Source organism: Suncus etruscus, chromosome 15, assembly GCF_024139225.1.
Source record: "Suncus etruscus isolate mSunEtr1 chromosome 15, mSunEtr1.pri.cur, whole genome shotgun sequence".
In the NCBI taxonomy this organism is placed as follows: Eukaryota; Metazoa; Chordata; class Mammalia; order Eulipotyphla; family Soricidae; genus Suncus; species Suncus etruscus.
Genome location: NC_064862.1, coordinates 83104544 through 83126097, shown reverse-complemented (window position 1 = coordinate 83126097; position 21554 = coordinate 83104544). Strand labels below are relative to the sequence as shown.

The following is a 21554-nucleotide window of genomic DNA, read 5'->3' as shown; positions in this document are numbered from 1 at the left end:
CCTAAGTGGTTTTCTAAGATGTGGGGTGCTGTGATTTGGGGGAGAAGGGCCAGGGACCCACTAGGCTCTGCTAAGACATTATGGGCTTTGACTCAGGAAAGCCGATTCCAGGAGCAAGAAGAGGTGGGTAACCTGGGGGGAAGCAGATTTTAAGTTGGGGGGGTCAAGGAGGTGGGACTTAGCTCCTCCTCCCCAGAGATGCTCCCCCCCCCCCCAGGCCCCACATCTCATCCAGTTCGGTTCCCCGCCCAAAGTCACTGGCGTCAGCACGGAATAAATTAGATTTCAAGCGAGACTCTTTCTGATCCAACCATGAAAAATAGGCTTGCAAACAAACAAACAAATAAACAGGAAACCCACATATATACGCACACATACGCGCACACACACATCGCCAAGAGGTTCTGGGGCTCTCTGCGCACCCCCGAGATGATGGCTCGGCAGGGGCCGCTGTGCCCACGACTTGGCTTCTCGCTCGCCCCGACTGCACCCCCAGAAACCCCGAGGCTGGTTGCGGTGGGCCGTTTCTATTTGGTCTCGGAGGCGGGCGGAGTCCAGGGGGCCACGACTAGGAGCCCAGGAGACCCCACAACACGGGCACGGTGCTGAGGAAGAGTTGGCAGCCGCCCAGGGCACTGCACGAGTTATTGCTGGTGAAGACGGGTTCAGGCGCCTCATAGATGGTCTCGTCTGGGGGCACACAGACAAGACAATCAGCCACCATGGGGTCCTTTATATTGTCTCTGTACACCCCAAAGCCTCCCATTTTGGGGATCGGTGATGCTCGGGGCTGACTCCTGCTTCTGAACTCAAAGATCATTCCCGGTGGTGCTCGGGGGATCTTATGGGATGCAGGGGATGGAACCTGGTTGGCTGTGTATAAGACCAATGCCCCGGGTCCGGAGAGATAGCACAGCGGCGTTTGCCTTAAGCCGCTGATCCAGGACCAAAGGTGGTTGATTGGAATCCCGGTGTCCCATATAGTCCCCTGTGCCTGCCAGGAGCTATTTCTGAGCAGACAGCCAGGAGTATCCCCTGAGCACCGCCGGGTGTGCCCCCCCCAAAAAAAAAGACCAACGCCCCTCCCGCTGATCCATGGCCCCTGTACCTCCAGAACCCCATCTTGTTTTGGCCACACCAGGTTGGTTACTCCTGGCTCTGTACTCAGAAATTCCTCCTGGCAGGCTGGGGGGAACCATATGGGTTTGAACCCAGGTCTGTCCCTGGTTGGTTTCGTGCAAGGCAAATGCTCTGCTGCTGTGCTTTCGCTCAGTCCCCAGCAGAACTCCATCTTGACAGGGATGACTCTGAAGTACCCGAGTTCCAAGCCAGGGCAGAAGGAAGATAACTCAAAAGCTTTACATTGCACACAGAGCCCAGACTGGATCGCTGTTCACTGAGCACTAAACTGGGAGTAGTTCCTGATCACCACTAGGTTGGGTCCCAATACTACAACATAAAAATATAAAAAAAAAAAAAAAAAAAGTGGGGCCAGAGAGATAGCATGGAGGTAAGGCGTTTGCCTTTCATGCAGGAGGTCATCGGTTCGAATCCCGGCGTCCCATATGGTCCCCTGTGCCTGCCAGGAGCAATTTCTGAGCCTGGAGCCAGGAATAACCCCTGAGCACTGCCGGGTGTGACCCAAAAACCACAAAAAAAAAAAAAAAAAAAAAAATATATATATATATATATATATATAAAAGTTGGGGCCGGGGGCCCGGAGAGATAGCACAGCGGCGTTTGCCTTGCAAGCAGCCGATCCAGGATCAAAGGTGGTTGGTTCAAATCCCAGTGTCCCATATGGTCCCCTGTGCCTGCCAGGAGCTATTTCTGAACAGACAGCCAGGAAGTAACCCCTGAGCACTGCCGGGTGTGGCCCAAAAAAAAAACAAAAAAAACAAACACAAACAAAAAAAAAAGATGGGGCCGGAGAGATAGCATGGAGGTAAGGCATTTGCCTTGCATGCAGAAGGTCAGTGGTTTGCATTCCAGCATCCCATATGGTCCCCCGAGCCTGCCAGGAGCAATTTCTGAGCATAGAGCCAGGAGTAACCCTTGAGCGTTGCCGGTGTGACCAAAAAACCAAAAAAAAATAAAAAAAAATAAAAAAAATAAAGAGGGCCAAGAGATAGCATAGTAGTAAGGCATTTGCCTTGCATGCAATCGATCTAGGACAGATGGTGGTTTGAATCCCGGCATCCCATATGGTCCCCCATGCCTGCCAAGAGCGATTTCTGAACACAGAATCAGGAGTAACCCCTCAGCATTGCCAGGTGTGACCCAAAAACCAAAAACTAAGAGAAAAAAAAAAGAAAAAGAAACGTTCTGTGGGTGGCAAGAGAGATAGTACAGGGATAAGATACTTGCCTTGTGTGTGGCCAACCTGGGTTTGATCTCTGGCACTGCAAAGGGTCCCCTGATTTCCTCCAGGAGTGAACCCTGAGCACAGTGCCAGGGATCAACTCTGAGCACCACCAGTGTGGCCTCCAATCCAAAAAAGAATAAACATGGGGCTGGAGAGATAGCATACGGCTGCCTTGCATGCAGCCAATCCAGGATGGAGGGTGGTTCGAATCTCGGTATTCCATATGGTCCCCCGAGCCTACCAAGAGTGATTTCTGAGCACAGAGCCAGGAGTAACCCCTGAGCACCACCGAGTGTGACCCAAAAACCAAAAATAAATAAATAAATAAATAAACAAACAGAGTTACGGGAGGGTGTTTGCCTTACACACAACCGACCCAGGTTCAATTCTCAGCATCGCACAGGGTCCCCTGAACACCACCAGGTGTGATTCCTGAATGCAGAGCTAGGAGTCAGCCTTGATCATCACCCAGTGTGACCCAGGAACAACTTTAAAAAATAAATAAAGGGGCTGAAACGATAGCAGATAGGGTATTTGCCTTGCACATGACTGACCTGGGTTTGATCCCCAGCATCTCATATGGTCTCCTGAACCTGCCAGTAGTAATTTCTAAGCACAGAGCCAAGAAGAGTAACCTCTGAGTGCTGCTAGATATGGCATCCCCCCCCCCCAAAAAAAAGGGAATAAAGATCCTGATATACAGGTTGGAGAAACTGAGGTTTAGGAGGGCCAGGGACAATTGTACCAGCAGTCCTGACGTTCTAGAACTCTGCTGACCCCTCCCTGGGTTCAGTGGGGTTGGGGATACTCACTGGTAGGCCGCACATAAACCTTCAGTCGAAGACAGGGTCTGTCCACGGTGTTGGGCGGTGTGGCAGCTAGAAGAGAGGGGTTGAAACTGAGCAGGGTGTGAGGTTCTGAGATAAAAGCTGGGGTTGTATCTCTTTCCCCATGCTGCTGGCCCAACCTGACCTAGGGGGAATGGGAGGCAATCATAAAAAAAACTCCTAATAATACATCAAAACCCCAGGTACAGTGCTTCCACTTCTCTGCAGTCTTCCTAACACACTCCTAACCCTCTTGTAGCTGAACCCTAACTCTAAAGGCTGGAAAGGGGTATCTGTGTCTGGTTGTGTCTCAACCACAGGGCTAGAAGATGAATCAGACTGATGCTCCTAGAGCATAGAGCGGAAAGTAGACCCCAAGCACCTAATGTAACCCCAAAACAAACAAAAAGAATCTGTTCTCAGGCCAGAGTGATAGCACAGTGGATAGAGCATTTGCCTTGCATGCAACCAACCCTGGTTCAATCCTCAGCATCCTATACAGATCCTGGGCCTGCCAGGAGTAATTTTTGAGTGCAGTCAGGAGCAATCCTGAATGCCACCAAGTATGCACCCCCCAAAAAAAAAATTGGGGGCCGAAGAGATAGCACAGCGGCATAGCTGACCCAGGACCTAAGGTGGTTGGTTCGAATCCCAGCATCTCATATGGTCCCCCATGCCTGCCAGGAGCTATTTCTTTTTTTTTTTTTTTTTTTTTTTTGGTTTTTGGGTCACACCTGGCAGTGCTCAGGGGTTATTCCTGGCTCCAGGCTCAGAAATTGCTCCTGGCAGGCACAGGGGACCATATGGGGCGCCGGGATTCGAACCGATGACCTCCTGCATGAAAGGCAAACGCCTTACCTCCATGCTATCTCTCCGGCCCCACCAGGAGCTATTTCTGAGCAGATAGCTAGGAGTAACCCCTGAGCACTGCTGGGTGTGGCCCTCCCCCCAAATATCTTTCCTCAGTAAGGCAATGGGGCTGGAGCAATAGTACAATGGAGAGGCTGTTTGCCTTGCATGTGACCAACCACGTATCTCATATCCCTGTCATCTCATATGTTCTCTAAGTACCACCAGGTGTAATTCCTGAGCACTGAACCAGGTGTAAGCCCTGAGCACTGCCATGAGTGATCCCTGAGTGAAGAGCCAGGAGTCAGCCCTGAGGATTGCTGAGTGTGGCCCAAAAAAGCAAAAGAAAAAATTTAAAATGTGAGTCTCAGAGTCAGAACAGGACTGTTTTGGAGCTGGTGGGGGGCTAGGAAAAGGCTGGAAACCCAAAGGGCTGGTGGGCGTCACATATCTGAACAGCCATAAGCACCCCCCCATCCCATGAGCACATTCAGGGATGTGGAGGGGGTGGGTGACCCCACCTGTCCGCCTCCCCAACGCACACAGCGACTGGCCTCTCAAGCGGCCGTCACCTCGGCCCACACCCCCAGAAGGCCCTCAGCTGGAAGATGAAGATAAAAAGCACGTAATAAAAATAACGTTCGTCACAGATAGGACGAATAATTACAATAATTATCTTTATGAAACTCCCGTCTCGGAAAGAAAAATGTAATTTTTCTTATATTACGGGGGACTTGATTGAAACACCTTCTTCCCTCCTCCCCCACCCCCTGCCTCCCTGAATTAAAAGGAAAAAATCCAAATAGAGCGGAGAGAGGAGGGAATGGAACCTTCTAGAGTCTAATTGGACACAGCGGGAAGCGAGGTGGTGAGGCTGGGGGTGGGGTGAGGGTCCCCCACCCCTGCTCCCTGAAGCCCTCGGGGACAGGCCCCCCTATTCCCACCTGGCTCCTGGAGGACGCTGAGAAATAAATCCTCAATCCACAATCCCTTGGCAGAGATCCAGAGGAACACCCAGCACCTCAACATAGTCAGGGACTGCGTTCAGACCTCCACATTCTAGCTGAGGTTCATTGTAGACAGACCAGGCAGAGATCTGTTTTGTTCTGTTGTGTTTTGGGGTCACACCTGGCAGTGTTCAGGGCATTCTATGGAATGCCAGGGACTGACTCTGGTGCAAAGCAAATGCCCTATCTGGTCCCCAGGTAGAGATGGTTTTCCCCTCTCTAGACCCCCCCCACCCCACATCCCCTTCGCCGGTGGCCACTAGATGGAGGGGGGGTGGAGCCTGCCCTGGAATCCTCAGTACCCATCTCTGTTATGGGGCTGTCTCATGTGGGAACAGATTGATGATAGTTAGGTGCTTGGCCACCTGGATACAGCCTGGATACAGCCAATAGAGGGGTTTGATGTGTGGATGAGCTTGGGGTGGCGAGCCTGGCTCAGCCTGGCTCTGTGCCTCTGTTTCTCCATCTGCCCAATGGGCAAGGCAGGTGGGTTTGGCCAGGCCTTCAAGCTCGCCCAGAGGGTGATCCCCCAGGCTGTGTGTGGGTGCCACTCACAGATGTAATAGTACTCGTGGCCCGGCCGGAACTCGAAGCCCAGCGAGAAGGGCGTGAAGAGCTGGAACTTCTCGGAGAATTTGAGGGGCCCGCCGGGCGCAGCAGGCCGGTTGCACTCCCAGCGCTTGAAGCCGCGCTGCCGGTGATCGCACGACGCGTGGCCCTCGCCGTTGACCATGTAGAGCACGTAGTGCTCCATGCGCTCGGCTGGCGGCAGCGGCGCCCCGTAGTGCGGGCAGTAGATGTCCAGGTAGTCATTGATGCTGACCTCCACCGTGTAGCCGCCGCCGTCGTCCTCGGAGCCCATGTGGAACCTGCGGGGCAAAGTGGCTGTCAAGCAGCATCGAGGGGCGTGGCCAACGGCCCGTGGGGGCGTGGCCAGGAGGGGCATGGTGATAACGACCAATCGTTAGGGAAAGTGGTCGGGAAGGGGCGGAGCCAGAGGTAATGGGCGTGACCAAATTGAATGTGGGGCGGGGTCAGGAAGGGAGGGGCTATGTGGGCGTGACCAATCATTAAGGAAGCTGGCTGGGAAGGGCGGAGCCAGCGATAACGGGCGGGGCCAAGAGGAATGTGGGGGCAGGACCAGGAGGGGAGGGCAATATGGGCATGACCAATCGTTAAGAAAGGTGGCTGGTGGGCCTGGAGAGATAGCACAGCGGTGTTTGCCTTGCAAGCAGCTGATCCAGGACCAAAGGTGGTTGGTTCGAATCCCAGTGTCCCATATGGTCCCCCGTGCCTGCCAGGAGCTATTTCTGAGCAGACAGCCAGGAGTAACCCTGAGCACTGCCGGGTGTGACCCAAAAACCAAAAAAAAAAAAAAAAAAAAAAAAAAAAAAGAAAGGTGGCTGGGAAGGGGCAGAGCCAGCGGTAGTGGGCGGGTCCAAGAGGAGTGTGGGACGGGGCCAGGAGGGAGGGGCGATATGGGCAATCGTTAAGGAACGTGGCTGGGAAGGGGCGGGACCAGCGGCAAAGGGTGGGGTTAGGAGGTGGGGTGGAACGATATGGTCACATCCAATCACTAAGGAAGGTGTCTGGAAAGGGGTGGTACCAACAGGAAAGGGCGGGTCCTAGAGGCAATGTGGGTGGAGCCAGAAGGAAAATTCTGGAAAAGGCAAATATGGGCGTGCCCAATCATCCAGGAAGGTGACGGGAAATATGGGCGTGCCCAATCATCCAGGAAGGTGACGGGAAAGGGTGGCAAACCGCAAGTGGGCTAGGACAACCGGCTTGTGGGCGGGGTCACGATGGGAAGATAAGGCGTCAAAGGTCAACGAGGCGGGTCAGGGCGAGTAGGGCGGGGCGATACACGTCGTTCGACTGTCATTCTGACCGCCAGCATGGGGCTGGGGGTCAGAAATGGGCGCCTGGTGGGTGATAGGGGGCGCTGGAGAGCAAGTGCAGCTCTGGCTTTGCAGACTCTGGGTTCGTTCACCATCATCCCAAATGGTCCTCCGACCACCTCCAGGAATAATTCCTGAACGTGGAGCCAGGAGTAAGCTGGGTGTGGCCCAAAAAGAACAAAAAATGAACAGCAAGCCGTGCAGGCAGAGATGTGGCCAAAACCCACACACACACAAAATCAAAATCAAATCCTAAGATACCTTTTTTAATTAAATTTTTTTTTGATTCACAGCTGGCGGTGCTCAAAACTTGCTCTTGGTTCTGTGCTCAAAGATCATTCCCGACAGAGCTCAGCGTACCATATGGAACACCGGGAATTGAACTCAGATCAGATCAGCTGCATGCAAGTCAAGCGTTTTCCTGCTGTACTGTCTCTCCAGACCCCTACATTTTTGGGGGGAGCCACACCCTGTGATGCTCAGGGCTTACTCCTGGCTCTGCCCTCAGAAATCACTCCTGGCAATGCTGGGGATTGAGCCTGTCAGCAGCTTACCTTGCAAACTCCCTCCCTGCTGTACAATTTCTTCAGCCCAGTAAAAAAAAATAAGTTTTAACTCAAAATTAAAAACAAAAGTCAGAATAAAACATTGCTATTGATCACCTACGTGCATCCTCTCATCCTACCCACTGGGGTGAGGACACAGACCTGAGGCAAGTTCAGTGCCTACCAGGCCTCAGTTTCCCCACTGGGTTCAAGGCTCCAAGCACAGCTGTCTCCGAACCCTCTTCCTCATCACAGTTCAGCCCAGCCCCTTGCTCCTCTGTGCTGCCCCCTGATTTGTGCCCCCCCCAGTCTCCCCAACCTCCAGGTCATGCCTGCAGGCTCCCCAGCTTTCCCCCAGGAGCCCCCTTGACCCAGCCTTGTCTGAGGATGGAGGTCAAATGAGAGAGGAAAGAGCAGCCTTCTCCATCACTGCCGCAGGCTACCGCATCCGGAGGCTTTAGATCTCTCCAGCGCGGTCTCGGGGGTCCCTGTCATGTAAACGCTGCCTGGACCGAGGGGGGACCAGGGGGGCCTCCCGGGAAGGCTAATTAACACATAAAAGGTCCAAACTGCCTAAGGTTGGGGGACTGGCTGCCCCTGAGTCCCTCCCTGAACTGGCAGAGGGAAATTGAGCGGGAAACTGAGGCCCAGCGACCCCAATGTCGGGTGCATTGGCTGCCCAGTCCATGGGAAGGCATGACAGGATTGCCCATGCCAGGCATGCTCTGAGCTCAGAAAGAATCTCAAGGGACTTTTCCTTGCATGTAGCCAACCTGGGTTTGATCCCCAGCATCCCATAAGGTCCCCCAAGCCTGCCAGGAGTAGGTTCTGAACACAGAGCCAGGACTAAGTAAGCCCTGTACACCGCCAGGTACAACCCACCCCACCCCACTCCCCCCAAAAAAAAAAATCTCAAAGGGGGTTGGAGCAAAAGCAGAGTGGTTGGGCATTTACCCTGCACATGCCAGACCTGGGAAGGACTCGGGTTCGATCTCCAGCATCCGTTATGGTTCCACAGGCCTTCCAGGAGTGATTTAATTTGGGGGGCCAATACCCAGCAGTGCTTAACTCCTAGATCTGGACTCAGAAATTCCTCCTGTTAGGCTGAGGGACCATATGGAATGCTGGGGATCAAACCAGGTCAGTCCCAGTTCAGCCATGTACATGGCAAATGCCCCACCTCTGTGCTATTGCTCCAGCCCCAAGGAATGATTTCTGAGTGTAGAGATAGAAGTAACCCCTGAATGCTGCCAGGTGTGGCCGAAAAAAAAAATCCTCAAGGGGCACCAGAATTATGGTGCATCAATTAGGGTAGAAATCTTCCACATAGCTAACCTGGATTCTTTTTTTTTTTTTTTTGGTTTTTGGTTTTTGGTTTTTGGGCCACACCCTGTGACGCTCAGGGGTTACTCCTGGCTATGTGCTCAGAAGTTGCTCCTGGCTTCTTGGGGGACCACATGGGACGCCGGGGGATCGAACCTCGGTCCGTCCTAGGCTAGCGCAGGCAAGGCAGGCACCTTACCTCCAGCGCCACCGCCCGGCCCCTAACCTGGATTCTATCCCCTGTACCACATAGAATCCCCTGAGCACCACAAGGATTGATTGATTCCTGAGCACAGAACTAGGAGTAACCCCTGAGCACTACCAAATGTGCCCCCCAAAACCACCACAAAAATGAAAATTAAATTTAAAAAAATTAAGAAGTGGGGCCAGAGTGATAGCACAACACTAGGGCATTTGCTTTGCACATAGCCAACTCAGGACAGACCCAGGTTTGATCCCTGGCATCCCATATGATCCCCCAAGCCTGTCAGGAGCAATTTTTGAGCATAGAGCCAGGAGTAGCCCCAGTGCACTGCTGGGTGTGGCCCAAAAACAAAAACAAAAACAAAATTAAAATTTGGGGCCAAAGAGATAGTACAGCAGTAGGGGGTTTGCCTTACACAAAGCTGACCAGGCATTCGAACCAGGTGGTTTGAATCCCGGCATCCCATATGGTCCCTCAAGCCTGCCAGGGACGATTTGTTTTTTCCTTTTTAGGCCACACCCAGTGACGCTCAGTGCCACCACTCCAGCCCCCAGACCACAGAGCCAGGAATAATACCTGAGCACCACCAGGTGTGACCCAAAAACAAACAAAAAATACAAAACAATAAAATGAGATAGTACAGCAGGTAAGGCGCTTGCCTTGCACTCAGATGACTAGGCTTCGATCCCCAGCATCCCATGTGGTCCCTTTAGACCACATTAGAAGTGATCCTGGGCCCAGAGAGATAGCACATCGGTGTTTGCCTTGCAAGCAGCCGATCCAGGACCAAAGGTGGTTGGTTCGAATCCCGGTGTCCCATATGGTCCCCCGTGCCTGCCAGGAGCTAATTCTGAACAGAGAGCCAGGAGTAACCCCTGAGCACTGCCGGTGTGGCCCAAAAACCAAAAAAAAAAAAAAAAAAAAAAAAGTGATCCTGAGCACAGAGCCAGGAGGAATCCTTGAATCTTGCCAGGTGTGGCTCAAAACAAAACAAAACAAACAAACAAAAAGAAACTCCCAATAAAGATAGGTCAACTGAATAATCAGATGGCATAGGCTGCCTCCACCAACGGGACCTGAGATTCTGCTCCAGGTGGGCACCCCTCCTTCCACCCTGTGTCCTCAGGTGAAAAGAGGGTGGGGGGAGCCCCTGTTTTCTTGTGCCTTGGTTTACCCATCTGCACCAGCTCTGATTTCAGGTCAAGGCCAAGGTGAGGGTTTTTTCCCTCAGCTGAGCGTGGGGTAAATCTCCTAGGGATCAGAAGCTCTTTCTACACCCCTTATTACCCACCATGGAGACAACAGGGTTCTTAAGCCCTTTTCCATGTGCCTGTCAGCTTCAAGACTTAGGGTTGCAAGGGAAGAGGGCCCCAGGAACTCTGCCTGTCCTCAGAGCCTCAGTCTCCAGCTCCCTACAGTGGGGTCACAGGCACAGCATTTAGGCTGGCCCGGAGAGTGAGACCACCCCAGTCAGTCCAGGCAGGGGTGTCCCCACCCCCTGGGCTGCCCCTGGGCGTCTCCCGGCCAGCCCTGGTTGGACTCCAGCCCTGTGGGTATGATCGATCCAGAAACCCTCACAGGCTTTTTGAAGTCATTTTCCTTCCCGGCTGGCGCTGGTGAAAGCCCCATTGATCAAGCGATCGATACTGGCTGAAGCCGAAGCACCCAGGCCTGGCCCCCTCGGGGTCCTGCCTTCCCTTCGGGGAAATCAAGCTCCCCCTCTGATAACCCCCAATGAGCCTCTTTTTTTCCCCTTTTTTGCTGGGGGGCCTATACTCCTGGCACTGCTTGGGGGGAGCACTCTACGAACTGAAGGAGATCAAACCCAGGTCAGCTGTGTGTGCAAGGACAGCACCCTTCCCGCTGTCTTATCGTCTGGTTCTAGGGTTCACCTTCTGTGCAGCAGGAGAGCCTCCCACACCCTGACTCAGCCCTTCCTTGGCTGAGAAGATACCCCAGATTTCCCAGACTGACAGAGCCCATGTCTGTCCCTATCTCTAGGCTCTGTACCCCCAAAGCACCCCATATTCCTGAAACTTTTTTTTTTCATATTTATCTTTTGCTGTTTTCCTGTTTTATTTGTTTGGGGAGGCCCATACCCAGCAGTGCTCAGAGGCTTCTCCTAACTCTATGCGATGGGGAGCAGGAGTTCTGTAGCTGAAATCAGGGTCTCCCTGATTTCTCCCTGTGTCCCTCCACTCCCAGTCTATCCCTGGGTGTCTCCACAAGCTCTTTTCTCAGCTCAGAAGCTTTTTCTTTTCTTTTGATTTTTGGGCCACATCGGTGATGCTCAGGGGTCATTCCTGGTGGGACTTGAGAGATCCACTGGGGTATCGGGGAATGGAACCTGGGTCGGCCATGTACAGGGCCAGTGCCTTCCTTGCTGTGCTATCTGGGGGCTCACCTGTCCTTTGGATCACACTTTTGGGGGTACAAAAGGGATTGTCTGATCTGCAGACTCCCCACTTCCTCAGTGTTGTCTGAGCAGTGAATAAAGCTCAATGCATTCTTCAACTTAATTTTTATTTATTTTTATTTTTTTTGGGGGGGGCCACACCCGGCAGTGCTCAGGGGTTACTCCTGGCTGTCTGCTCAGAAATAGCTCCTGTCATGCACGGGGGACCATATGGGACACTGGGATTTGAACCAACCACCTTTGGTCCTGGATCGGCTGCTTGCAAGGCAAACGCCACTGTGCTATCTCTCCGGGCCCTTAATTTTTAGTTTGGGGACCACACCCAGCATTTTTCAGGGCTGATTTCTGGCTCTGATCAGGAGTCACTGGTAGATTTGGGGAGCTTTATGGGGTGCAGTAGATCAAACCCAGTGAGCCATGTGCAAATCAACACCTCCCCACTATCCTATTGTGCTGGTCCTAGTGTGTGGTAGGGTTTTTGGTTTGGTTTGGTTTGGTTTTTGAGCCACATCCGGCGGCACTCAGTGGTTACTCCTGGCTCTGTGCTCAGAAATCACTCCTAGCAGGCTTGAGAGACCATATAGAATGCCAGGGATTGAACTTGGGTCCATCCCAGGTCAGCCGTGTGCAAGACAACACCCTACTGCTATGCTATCACACCAGCTCCTAATGTGTCTGTTTCCTTCCTTCCTTCCTTCCTTCCTTCCTTCCTTCCTTCCTTCCTTCCTTCCTTCCTTCCTTCCTTCCTTCCTTCCTTCCTTCCTTCCTTCCTTCCTTCCTTCCTTCGTTCTTTCTTTCTTTCTTTCTTTCTTTCTTTCTTTCTTTCTTTCTTTCAATGTGCGTTTCTTAATCAAACCAAGATGAGGCAGTTTTGCAGTAGAGTTAATAGAGCAGGGAGGGCGTGAGTGCCTTGCACACAGCTGACCTGGGTTGGATCCCTTGCACCCCGTGTGGTCTCCTGAGCCCACTGGGAGTGATTTCCAAGTGCAGAGCCAGGAGTCAGCCCTGAGCACTGCCAGGAGTATCCCCAAAATAAAACAAAACCCAAAAATACAAAGATGAGGCAGTTAAGGTTTGAGACATTCAGTGGGGCGGGGGTTTCGAGGGAGAAGAAAGCAGGTCCCCAGAGAGGGTGTGGGTGAAGACTCCAGGCAGGCAACTCCCAAGGGGGTTACCCCCCCAGCTTCCAGCACTCTGGCCGCCTAAGTGAGTCTTTTTCCTCCCCTGGTTCCCAGCTCGAAAATAGCGGCTGCCTTGCTGTGTATGCAATCCTGGGTCCAAGTTGGCGGGCGAGCCTGGGGCGGGCGCCGCACCCCAGCTCAGGGTGGCGCCTGTGGAGTGGAGGAGCCCCACCCCCAAACGCAGCCTGCCCCCCACCCCATGCCAGCAAGACAAAGCACCCCTTTCCTCAACCTTGCGGGGCGCACCATCCTGAGAAGCAAAAGCAAGCAGAAAGAAAGATGGAAATTCACACTAAGGGGTTAACGACTACTGCCTTGGGAAGATTCCAGGGGCAAACATTGTGTATGGGGGGGGGGGGGGAATTCTCCTGTCTCTAGACTCCCTGTTCTAACCTGGCTCACCTGGATAGGGCCCCCTCCTCCAGGGAGCCCTCCCAGTCCTAGGGCGGGGATCTGTATCAGAGTTTCCCATTTTGCCACCCCCAGATCCTGCCTGTCACCCCCCCCCCCCCCAGTATCCACCCAGCCTGCAGTTAATGAGCTCAAGTCGGGCGATTGGCAAGTCATTAGCTACTAATAGCAAAGCAACTAATTAGAGGAGTCGCGCCCGAACTGGGGAACTGGGCGAGGGCAGGTCATGCAGTCTCGACTCCCCAGAACGGAAACTGAGGCAGCAACAGGGCGGTAGCTTGTCCTTCATCACCCAAGTGGGTGGTCAGCCCCCTCTCTACCTGTTATTTTTTGGGTTATTTTTGTTTGTTTGTTTGTTTTGGTTTTGGTTTTTGGGCCACACCCGGCGTTGCTCAGGGGTTACTCCTGGCTGTCTGCTCAGAAATAGCTCCTGGCAGGCACGGGGGACCATATGGGACCCCGGGATTCAAACCAACCACCTTTGGTCCTGGATCGGCTGCTTGCAAGGCAAACGCCGCTGTGCTATCTCTTCGGGCCCTGTCTCTGCATCTCTGTCCCTTCACACCTCCCAGGAATGCAGCCAGACACTCTGGTTTCCCCAGAAGAGAATGTTTGAGCTATTAGAAAATAGGGATCCGGGCCCGGAGGGATAGCACAGCGGCGTTTGCCTTGCAAGCAGCCGATCCAGGACCAAAGGTGGTTGGTTCGAATCCCGGTGTCCCATATGGTCCCCCGTGCCTGCCAGGAGCTATTTCTGAGCAGACAGCCAGGAGTAACCCCTGAGCACTGCTGGGTGTGACCCAAAAACTAAAAAAAAAAAAAAAAAGAAAATAGGGATCCCTAGGGCCCGGAGAGATAGCACAGCGGCGTTTGCCTTGCAAGCAGCCAATCCAGGACCAAAGGTGGTTGGTTCGAATCCCGGTGTCCCATATGGTCCCCCGTGCCTGCCAGGAGCTATTTCTGAGCAGACAGCCAGGAGTAACCCCTGAGCACTGCCGGGTGTGGCCCAAAAACCAAAAAAAAAAAAGAGAGAGAGAAAATAGGGATCCCCCAGATTAGCAAGGACTCCAGCATCTGTTTGGGGGGCAGGACACTGTCCCATCTCAGATCAGGCAGGGGTAGGACATTAGGGGCAATGAGGGACCCAAAAAGGAGGCAGGATTGAATTGAGAAAGAGTAATAAAGACACCTGGGTCTGGGGGTAAACTGAGGCAAGGGCAGCAGAGCCATGGAAGAGAATAGGGTTGGGGGGGACTAGAAAGGTGGGTACAGATTTTAGTTCATCTCCTGGCTCAGAATAAGGCCAGGATGTGGGTTCATCTCACCCTCCCTTGGACCCCCTGTAAAATCCAGGGATATTCCTGGCACACTACTTTTTGGGGAGATCCCTACCTCAATTGTGCTCAGTCAGGGACTGGAGCAATGGGACATCAGGAAGGGCACTTTCCTGGCACACAGCCAACCTGGGTTCAATCCCCAGGACCCCACAAGGTCCCCTGAGCCCAGCAGGAGCTATCTCTGAGCACAGAGCCAAGAGTCAGTCCTGAGCACTGCCAGGTGTAGCCCAAAATCAAACAGAAAAATTGGGCCCAACCAGCCCGTGTATGTGAAGCTTCTCAGAGGTGGAATTTGGGAGTCACCCGGTGGGGGAATTAAGGGGGTGCTTGGGATCCAGTGTGGCCCATGCATGAGTGGGGAACCCTGGAGAAGGGACCTGGGTGCTGTGGGGAAACTGAGAAACAGCAGGGTGCTGCAGGCCCACTGAGATGAGAGTAAGGAATGGAGTCTACAGCCAGGGCTGGAGCTGCAGCCCACAAATGTAACTGCAGGTTTGAGGGCAGGCCCCCAATTCTGTACAGCCAAAGCATCCACTTGGTGTGGAGGAGCACAGAGGGTGCTGTCTGTCCCCCAAACAGACTCTGGGGGAACGCAGTGGACCCCTGTACCACCTCCCAAGGGGAAAGCCCAGAGCGGGGCTGTAGGGTATGGCTGGCCAGATCCAGGCTCTCAAAGAGGGAGGCTCCCCAGGGCCCAAGGGAAGGGATTCATCAGACCTCAGAAAAGCAGCACCTGGGCCCGGAGAGATAGCACGGCGGGGTTTGCCTTGCAAACAGCCGATCCAGGACCAAAGGTGGTTAGTTCAAATCCCAGTGTCCCATATGGTCCCCCGTGCCTGTCAGGAGCTATTTCTGAGCAGCCAGCCAGGAGTAAACCCCTGAGCCGGGTGTGGCCCAAAAACCAAAAAAAAAAAAAAAAAAAAAAAAGAAAGAAAGAAAGAAAAAAAAAGAAAAGCAGCACCTTCTTCACCCCCACTTTCTCAGGTATTAAACCAAAGGCTTGGGGCCAGAGAACATGAAGGTCAGGTGTTTACATGCATGCAGAAGGACAGTGGTTTGAATTCCGGCATCTCATTTGGTTCCCCGAGCCTGCCAGGAGCGATTTCTAAACATAGAGCCATGAGTAACCCCTGAGTGAAGCCGGCCGTATGTGACCCCCCCAAAAAACAAAACAAACAAGCAAAAAAATAAATAAATAAACAGAGTCTTGGGCTGGAAAGACAGTACAGAGCAAAGGACATTGATCTTGCATGCAACCCATGTGGGTTTGATCCCAATCCTCGGCACCCCATAGACCCATAGGGTCCCCCAAGAACCACTAAGAGTAATGAGTTCAGAGTCAAAATAATAAACAAATAAACAAAACCCAAAAAAACATAAATAACTAAAAGGTATTTGCCTTGAATATGGCTGACCCAGCTTTGATCTCTGGCATAGGGTCCCCTGCCAGGAGTGAGCCCTGGGAGAGCTAGAAGCTAGCTCTGAGCACTGCAGGGTGTGACCCCAAAAGCAAAGAAAAGAAAAAGCACAAAAGTCCCCCTACTCATGACCTGGGGGACCTGTGAGGTTGGAAGGGGGTACACAGGGTTGAGCCCATCCCCTACCACCTGCTCCCACTTTGAGCCTCGGTTTCTCCATCTGCGCATTGCAGTCGCCTGGGAGGTTTCGGGTGAGGAGACCAGGAGCTACGGGCCGGAAGGACACCCCAAGACACAGAATGGCCTCAGCCCCAGGCATAGATGGACAGCGGGAAGCCCAGCTCCCGCAGTGGGGGTGTCTCGGTTCTACACCCCGCTGGCCGCCATCTTGCATGTACAATCCACGTCTGCCGCTGTAGATTGGGGTACCCGGAGCTGTTAGGGGTATGCAGCCATGACCATGATCCCCTCCTCACCACCCACTAAAAGCGCCTCATTTCTGTCTCTCCCAGAGAGAGCTCTCACAAGACCCCAGCAGCCCTGCCCTACCCCCTACGTGCACCCCTAAACCCCCAGATCTACAAGGTGAAACGAGGGCTCTGAAAAACCAAACACAAACTGAGGTCACAGCCCGTTGTTCCGTACCCAAAACTGGGATTCCCTCCCTCATATTTTACCTTCTCCCCAGCATCCCCCAGATCTCCCCGCCGGTCCCCCAAACTGGGCGGAGGGTTCCTCTTATACAAAAAACCTCCTTCTGCAAACGGGATGGCTGCTTTAAGGAGGCACCCCAGGAAACCAGAGTGGAGTGGTCACAGGGACTAGGGATGGTCACAGAGACTGGGGGTACCCTAGTACCTTCACCCTGAGATAGTGTCCTCAAGTCGCCATTTCCGGCTGCTGGTTTGGGAGGGGAATATGGCAGGATCCTGCATCCTTAGAGTAGGTGGGTGGCCGTAGGGGGTCCTACCCAGAGCCCCCATTCACACAGGGTGGGGACTTCTCAGTGGCGAGGGATGAAGTCTCGTTCCTCCACCCCCCAATCTGGTGTTGGGGACAGAGGAAGGATGCAGGGGGGGTGGGGGCCCAGTGTGTCCCCACACCAGAGAGCCGGACACAGAAAAGATGTACCTCGGGCTCCATGCACGGACATGCGCCAACACAGCCCTGCGGCATACGGGTGCCAGGCGCCGTCCCGCACACACACGCGTGTAAGCCCACAGCGACTGCCCTACATGAAGCAGCGCACCCGCATCCCTGCATATCATGGGGAGAACATGCAGCCACCCTGCTGAGGGTACCCTCAAGCCCTCTGGTTGGGGGCACCTGAGCGATATACACACAGAGCCTCCTCTCTATTCCCTACTTGCTCCGGGGAGGGACCCTAGGCTGGGAGCAGGTGCAGAGAGGTGCAATGGCTACTTTGGGGGAGCCCAGTTCCACAGGAACCAGGAAGGACAGAATGGGCCATCAGGGGCCCCACCCTCCTCCGGGGCTCCTTCTTCAGGTCCCCAGGCAAAGCTCAGCCCAGCTCAGAAGGCAGCAGGGAAGGAAATAAAATAGCGTTTTTACGACCCGGCGCGAGGTCTGGGTTGGCTGGGACCCCGCTGCACAGCCCGGCCAGTCCAGGCCCCCTCTGGACACATTCTTCCCATGGCTCTCCCACCTCCGACATCTTTTGTGCGCCCCTACTCTCCGCCATGGACCCCGATGCTCATCCCATCCCCACCCCCCGCATCTCTGCCGCAGCCACCACGCGCCCGCCGGGCCTGTGTCTTCTTCCCGCTGCCCATGGATGGCTCTGTCCGGTGCCCAAGCTAGGACACCTCAGCCCCACACTGTCCCCCAACTCTCAACACACTGGCCCATCACCCTGAATGCAGTTTGGCCCAGTGGCCCCAAGACATGGCGTGCTAGGGCCATGGAACAGATTTGCACCTCCAGCCCCAATGATGTTGGATGGAGCCCCAATTCTGGAGTACCCTGGAACTCATGGGGTTCCCCCCCCCAAGACCTTGGGGCTGAGAGCCAGATGCCTATGGTGGTGGTAGCCCTTGAAGAACAGGAAGGAAGGACCGGAAGGGCCGGAAAAGGTGTGAATGTTCAGGAGGTATGGGGGGGGTTGGTTCCAGCCAGGCTTTGGGGTCCCTCTTTCATGGGGGCCGGGTTCTTGTCCCAGGGCAGGGATGGGGGAATCCACGGATGACACATCCCAGCGCCCCACAACCCCCTTCTGTCCCCAATCCAGGCTCCTCACGCGCTTGACGTTTTGCTAGAACAAAGGGACAGGCCACAGAAGCTGAAACCCAAAACTTGGGTCGGGAAGCTCCGTCCGCCCCGGCGCCCCGCTCGGCCGCAGGGAAGTGCCTTAATCAAAACCACATGTGGCCAGCGGGGCGGACGCGGGAAGCAGCTTCGGGTGGCCCAGCAGTCCCTCAGCGGCCCGAGGTTCCTGCCCTCAGCCCCCTAAACCCCACAGCCAAACCACTGATGAAGTGGGGTGTCCAGGCACGGTCCCTGCCCCAACCCCCGTGGCAGGACACTGGTCGTGCTTGTCCCTGACTGAGCCTGCCTCAAAGGCAGGTCTTTATGCAACTTTTCGGCCACCCGCGGCTCGAGGACAGCAGGGGACAGCAGGGGACAGCGGGGGACAGCGAGGGTCAGCGGGTTCCAGGGACTGGCTCAGCCTTTGCTTGCAAACCTTGACTGGTGGTGGAGCGCCCAGGGTTGGGGGCCCCTGAGTACACTCTGGATAGTCTGGCAAAGACTCTGAGAGCCTCCCCAGTTATGAAACTGACCCCAGAGTTCCAGGACCCCCTCACCTCTCATGGGACCCCCGCCAGCCCAGCCCAGTTGGACCTGGGAAAGCTGAATATGGCCCAGACACTTCTCCAGGGGTTTCCGAGTGGCCGGTCAGCAGCAAACTTTTCTCATTGGACAAACGGGGGCTTCTGATGCTCCCCCAAATTGTGCTCAGCGGTGGGCACCAAGGAGGCAACCGCTGGCCAGCACAGCAAGTCCGGCGTGGGGCCACCTGGGTCCCTGTCCTAGCTCTCTGCTCCCCGGTGTGACCTTGAACCGGCTTCTCCATCCCTTGCTGCCTCAGTTTCCCCACCAGCCCCTGGAGGGATAGTTGAGGTGCTTGGGACTGTGAATGAGGGGGACTGTCCCGCGCTAGTACTGCAAGTCTCCGGGGTCCCTACAGAGACAGAGACAGAGCGGCTCCCGCGGTCCCCGGAATGATGGTGTCTGTGGTCCACAGGGCCGGCCACGGAACTTCCCAAGTTCAGCTGGGGACTGGCTGGCAGCCCGTGGCCACTCGGGGGCCGTCCCGGGGGGCCACAGCCCCGCTCTTCCAAGGGGCCGCTCAGCGCCCAAGTCCCGAGAGTATGTGGGGGGGATCCCCGCCGACCGGCCGGCATGCACGGCTTCCCCCCCGTGCAGCAGCAGCAGCAGCAGCAGCAGCAGCGGGGAGTCCCCCAAATCTTGCGACGGGAGGAAACTCCGGGCTGCGCTCGCAGCTCCGGGGACCTGCTGCCAGCCCCGGAGCGGTGTCCCCCAAGTGTGCCCGGCCCCGCGGGGCCGGCTGGGGCGCCCCCAACTCTGGGGGTCCCGGGGCTCGGAGGCCGGGGTCCCCCGGGCGCGCTCACCTGGGGTTGCTGCGGTTCCAGTAGACGGCGTAGCGGTCCGAGTTGGCGCGGGCCCCGTCGTCGGCGCGGGCCCCGGGCGGCGGCGGCGGCAGCGGCGGCAGCAGCAGCAGCAGCAGCGGCAGCAGCGGGCGCGGGGCGGGCGCCATGGCCCCGGTGCGGCCGCCGCGCTCGCCGGGCCGCCGCCTGCCAGGCGTCTCCGCCTCCTCCGCCGCCGCCGCCGCCGAGCGGGGCGCGGGGCGGGCGCGGGGCGGGCGCGGCGGCGGCGCTTGGAGATCCCCGGGCCGCCCCCCGCCTGGGCGCGCAAGACCTCGGGCGGGCGCCGAGAAAGGCGGCGGCGGTGGCGGCGGCGGCGGGGCGGGGCGCACCCCGCACCCCCGCCGGCCGCCGGGCCCCGCAGCTCGCGTCCACTCTCGGCGCGCGGTGTCGCCGCTGCCGCCGCCGGGGAGGGGCCGGGGCTCCGGCCTTTGTCCCGCCCGAGCGCCGGGAGGGCCGCGGGCGCCCCCTCCTGCCCTGCCCCGGCCGTGCCGAGGCGGCGCGGGGGGCTCCAGGCTCGGTCACCGCACCCCACACTTGCCCCCGCCCCAAGTGGGGCCACCTGCAATCCCCAGGGATGGGTCCCAGACACCCCACCCCAGATCTGCAGGGCTGTAAACGCGGCGAGCCTCAGAGCCTCAGCCAGGACACCCCCCTTCTAGCTAGTCCTTTCCAGCCCCTCCGGGTCGGGAGGGATCATCCGACAGCAGAGCCAACTTCTGCCACTTCACCCCTTGCTTTGGCAAGCCCACACACACACCCCACTCAAATACTCGAAGTTTCCCCCTTCTTCTCCCTCTCCGGGGGACTAGAGGGCTTTTGGTGCCTCACATGTCTCCCTGGATGGTGGATGTGGGAAACAGTAGGTGTCTAATAAATGTGGAGTCAGCACAGGGCAGGATGGGCTCGGTGGGTGACCTGTGGGAGGGAGGGAAGGGATGCCAGCCAGACCACAGAATGTGTGCCCTTCTTGGGCAGAACTCCAAAGTTTGCAAGGCAATGGTTAAGGGGAGCCCTCAATCTCCCAGTCAGCCCAGGTTGCTGTGGCCCATGTTGATTCAGTGACCCAACCAAGTCCAGTGCCCCCTGGGAGGAGGAGGCCAGAGATGGACAAAGCAACGTTTTACTTTTGAGTGAGTGTGTTTGTCGGGGGGCTACATCCAGTAGTGCTCAGGGGTTACCCCTGGCTCTGCACTCAAGAATTATTACTCTTGGTGGTGCTTGAGGGACTCAATGGGATGCCGGGGGTCAGCTAAATGCAAGGTGAATGTCCGCCCCGCTGTGCTATCTCTGGGAATCCAAGAAATCTTTTTGTTTTATTTCATGCTGTTGTGGGTGGTGCTCAGGCTTTATTCCTAGCTCTGTGCTCAGGGATCACTCCTGGTGGGGCTCAGGAGCCGTCTGAGGTGCCTGGGATGGAACCCAGGTGAGATGTGTGCAAGGCAAGTGGCCCTATGTCATAGGGCCTAAGAGGATCGAAAACCTAATGTAGGTGCTAGCTGGTGAAGTCCTGCTGAATCTCAGGGAGAGAAAGGGTGGGGCCTCTTGGAGGTGGGCAGAGGTGGAAGAAAGTGGGGGGGGCACACATAGGTTGGAGGTGAGGTTTCTGATTCTATCCTTTATATGAAAGTTGTTCTGGTTAGGGTCCGAGACATAGCACATGCAATGAAAGCACTAACCTTGCAGGTGTTCGGCCATAATTCCCAGCCCAAGCACTGCATAGAGCCCCCCCTCTCCCCAAACAACCAGGAGTGATCCCTGAGTGCAGAGCCTGAAGTCAGCCTGACCACTGCTGGGTGTAGCCCCAAACTAACCACAACAATACTGATCATTAAATAGAAGATAACAATAACTCATCAGTGACTTCCGGCAGACTCTAGCTCCATCCCCTGCACTCTCTGTGGTCTTCTACGCACCACCAGGGGACACTCCTGAGCACAGAGCCATGAATAGCCTCTAAACGCCCCTGGGTGTGACCCCCCCCAAAAAACTGGGCATTCTCGCCTTTGGAACTGGGATTCCCCCCAAGTTTTTGGTTCTAGGGGGCAGTGCAGCAGTGGGCCACAATCTGCACCCAGCTGGCCCTGAT

General features: G+C 55.6%; 2 protein-coding genes across 4 annotated transcripts in view; one reads left to right on the top strand and one right to left on the bottom strand.

Annotated features, from left to right (window-relative positions):
* Positions 1 to 215: 215 nt before the first annotated feature.
* EFNA2 (ephrin A2) lies at positions 216 to 19578 on the bottom strand. The gene is made up of 4 exons (XM_049787948.1): positions 19433 to 19578; positions 5604 to 5917; positions 3178 to 3243; positions 216 to 690 (listed from the first exon to the last, which is right to left on the bottom strand). The coding sequence occupies exons 1-4, from the start codon at positions 19576 to 19578 to the stop codon at positions 569 to 571; spliced, it is 648 nt and encodes a 215-aa protein (XP_049643905.1). The 3' UTR covers positions 216 to 568.
* The window catches only part of POLR2E (RNA polymerase II, I and III subunit E), a 140318-nt gene continuing 137994 nt past the window's right edge, over positions 19231 to 21554 (top strand). The window contains exon 1 of one of the 3 annotated variants that reach the window (XM_049787953.1): positions 19231 to 19245. The gene's annotated coding sequence lies outside the window, so the exon portion shown is untranslated. Of the gene's footprint in view, positions 19254 to 21554 lie in introns of all 3 variants that reach the window. The other 2 variants (XM_049787952.1, XM_049787951.1) reach the window with 2 other exon arrangements.

What these genes read in the sequence shown, in the direction of transcription:
- EFNA2 (XM_049787948.1), bottom strand. Translation starts at nt 19,578, where the DNA reads ATGGCGCCCGCCCCGCGCCCGCTGCTGCCGCTGCTGCTGCTGCTGCTG. An exon ending in TGGAACCGCAGCAACCCCAG is followed by an intron (nt 5,918 to 19,432) that starts GTGAGCGCGCCC and finishes TTTGCCCCGCAG; the next exon opens with GTTCCACATGGGCTCCGAGG. An exon ending in GGTTTATGTGCGGCCTACCA is followed by an intron (nt 691 to 3,177) that starts GTGAGTATCCCC and finishes GTGTGCCCCCAG; the next exon opens with ACGAGACCATCTATGAGGCG.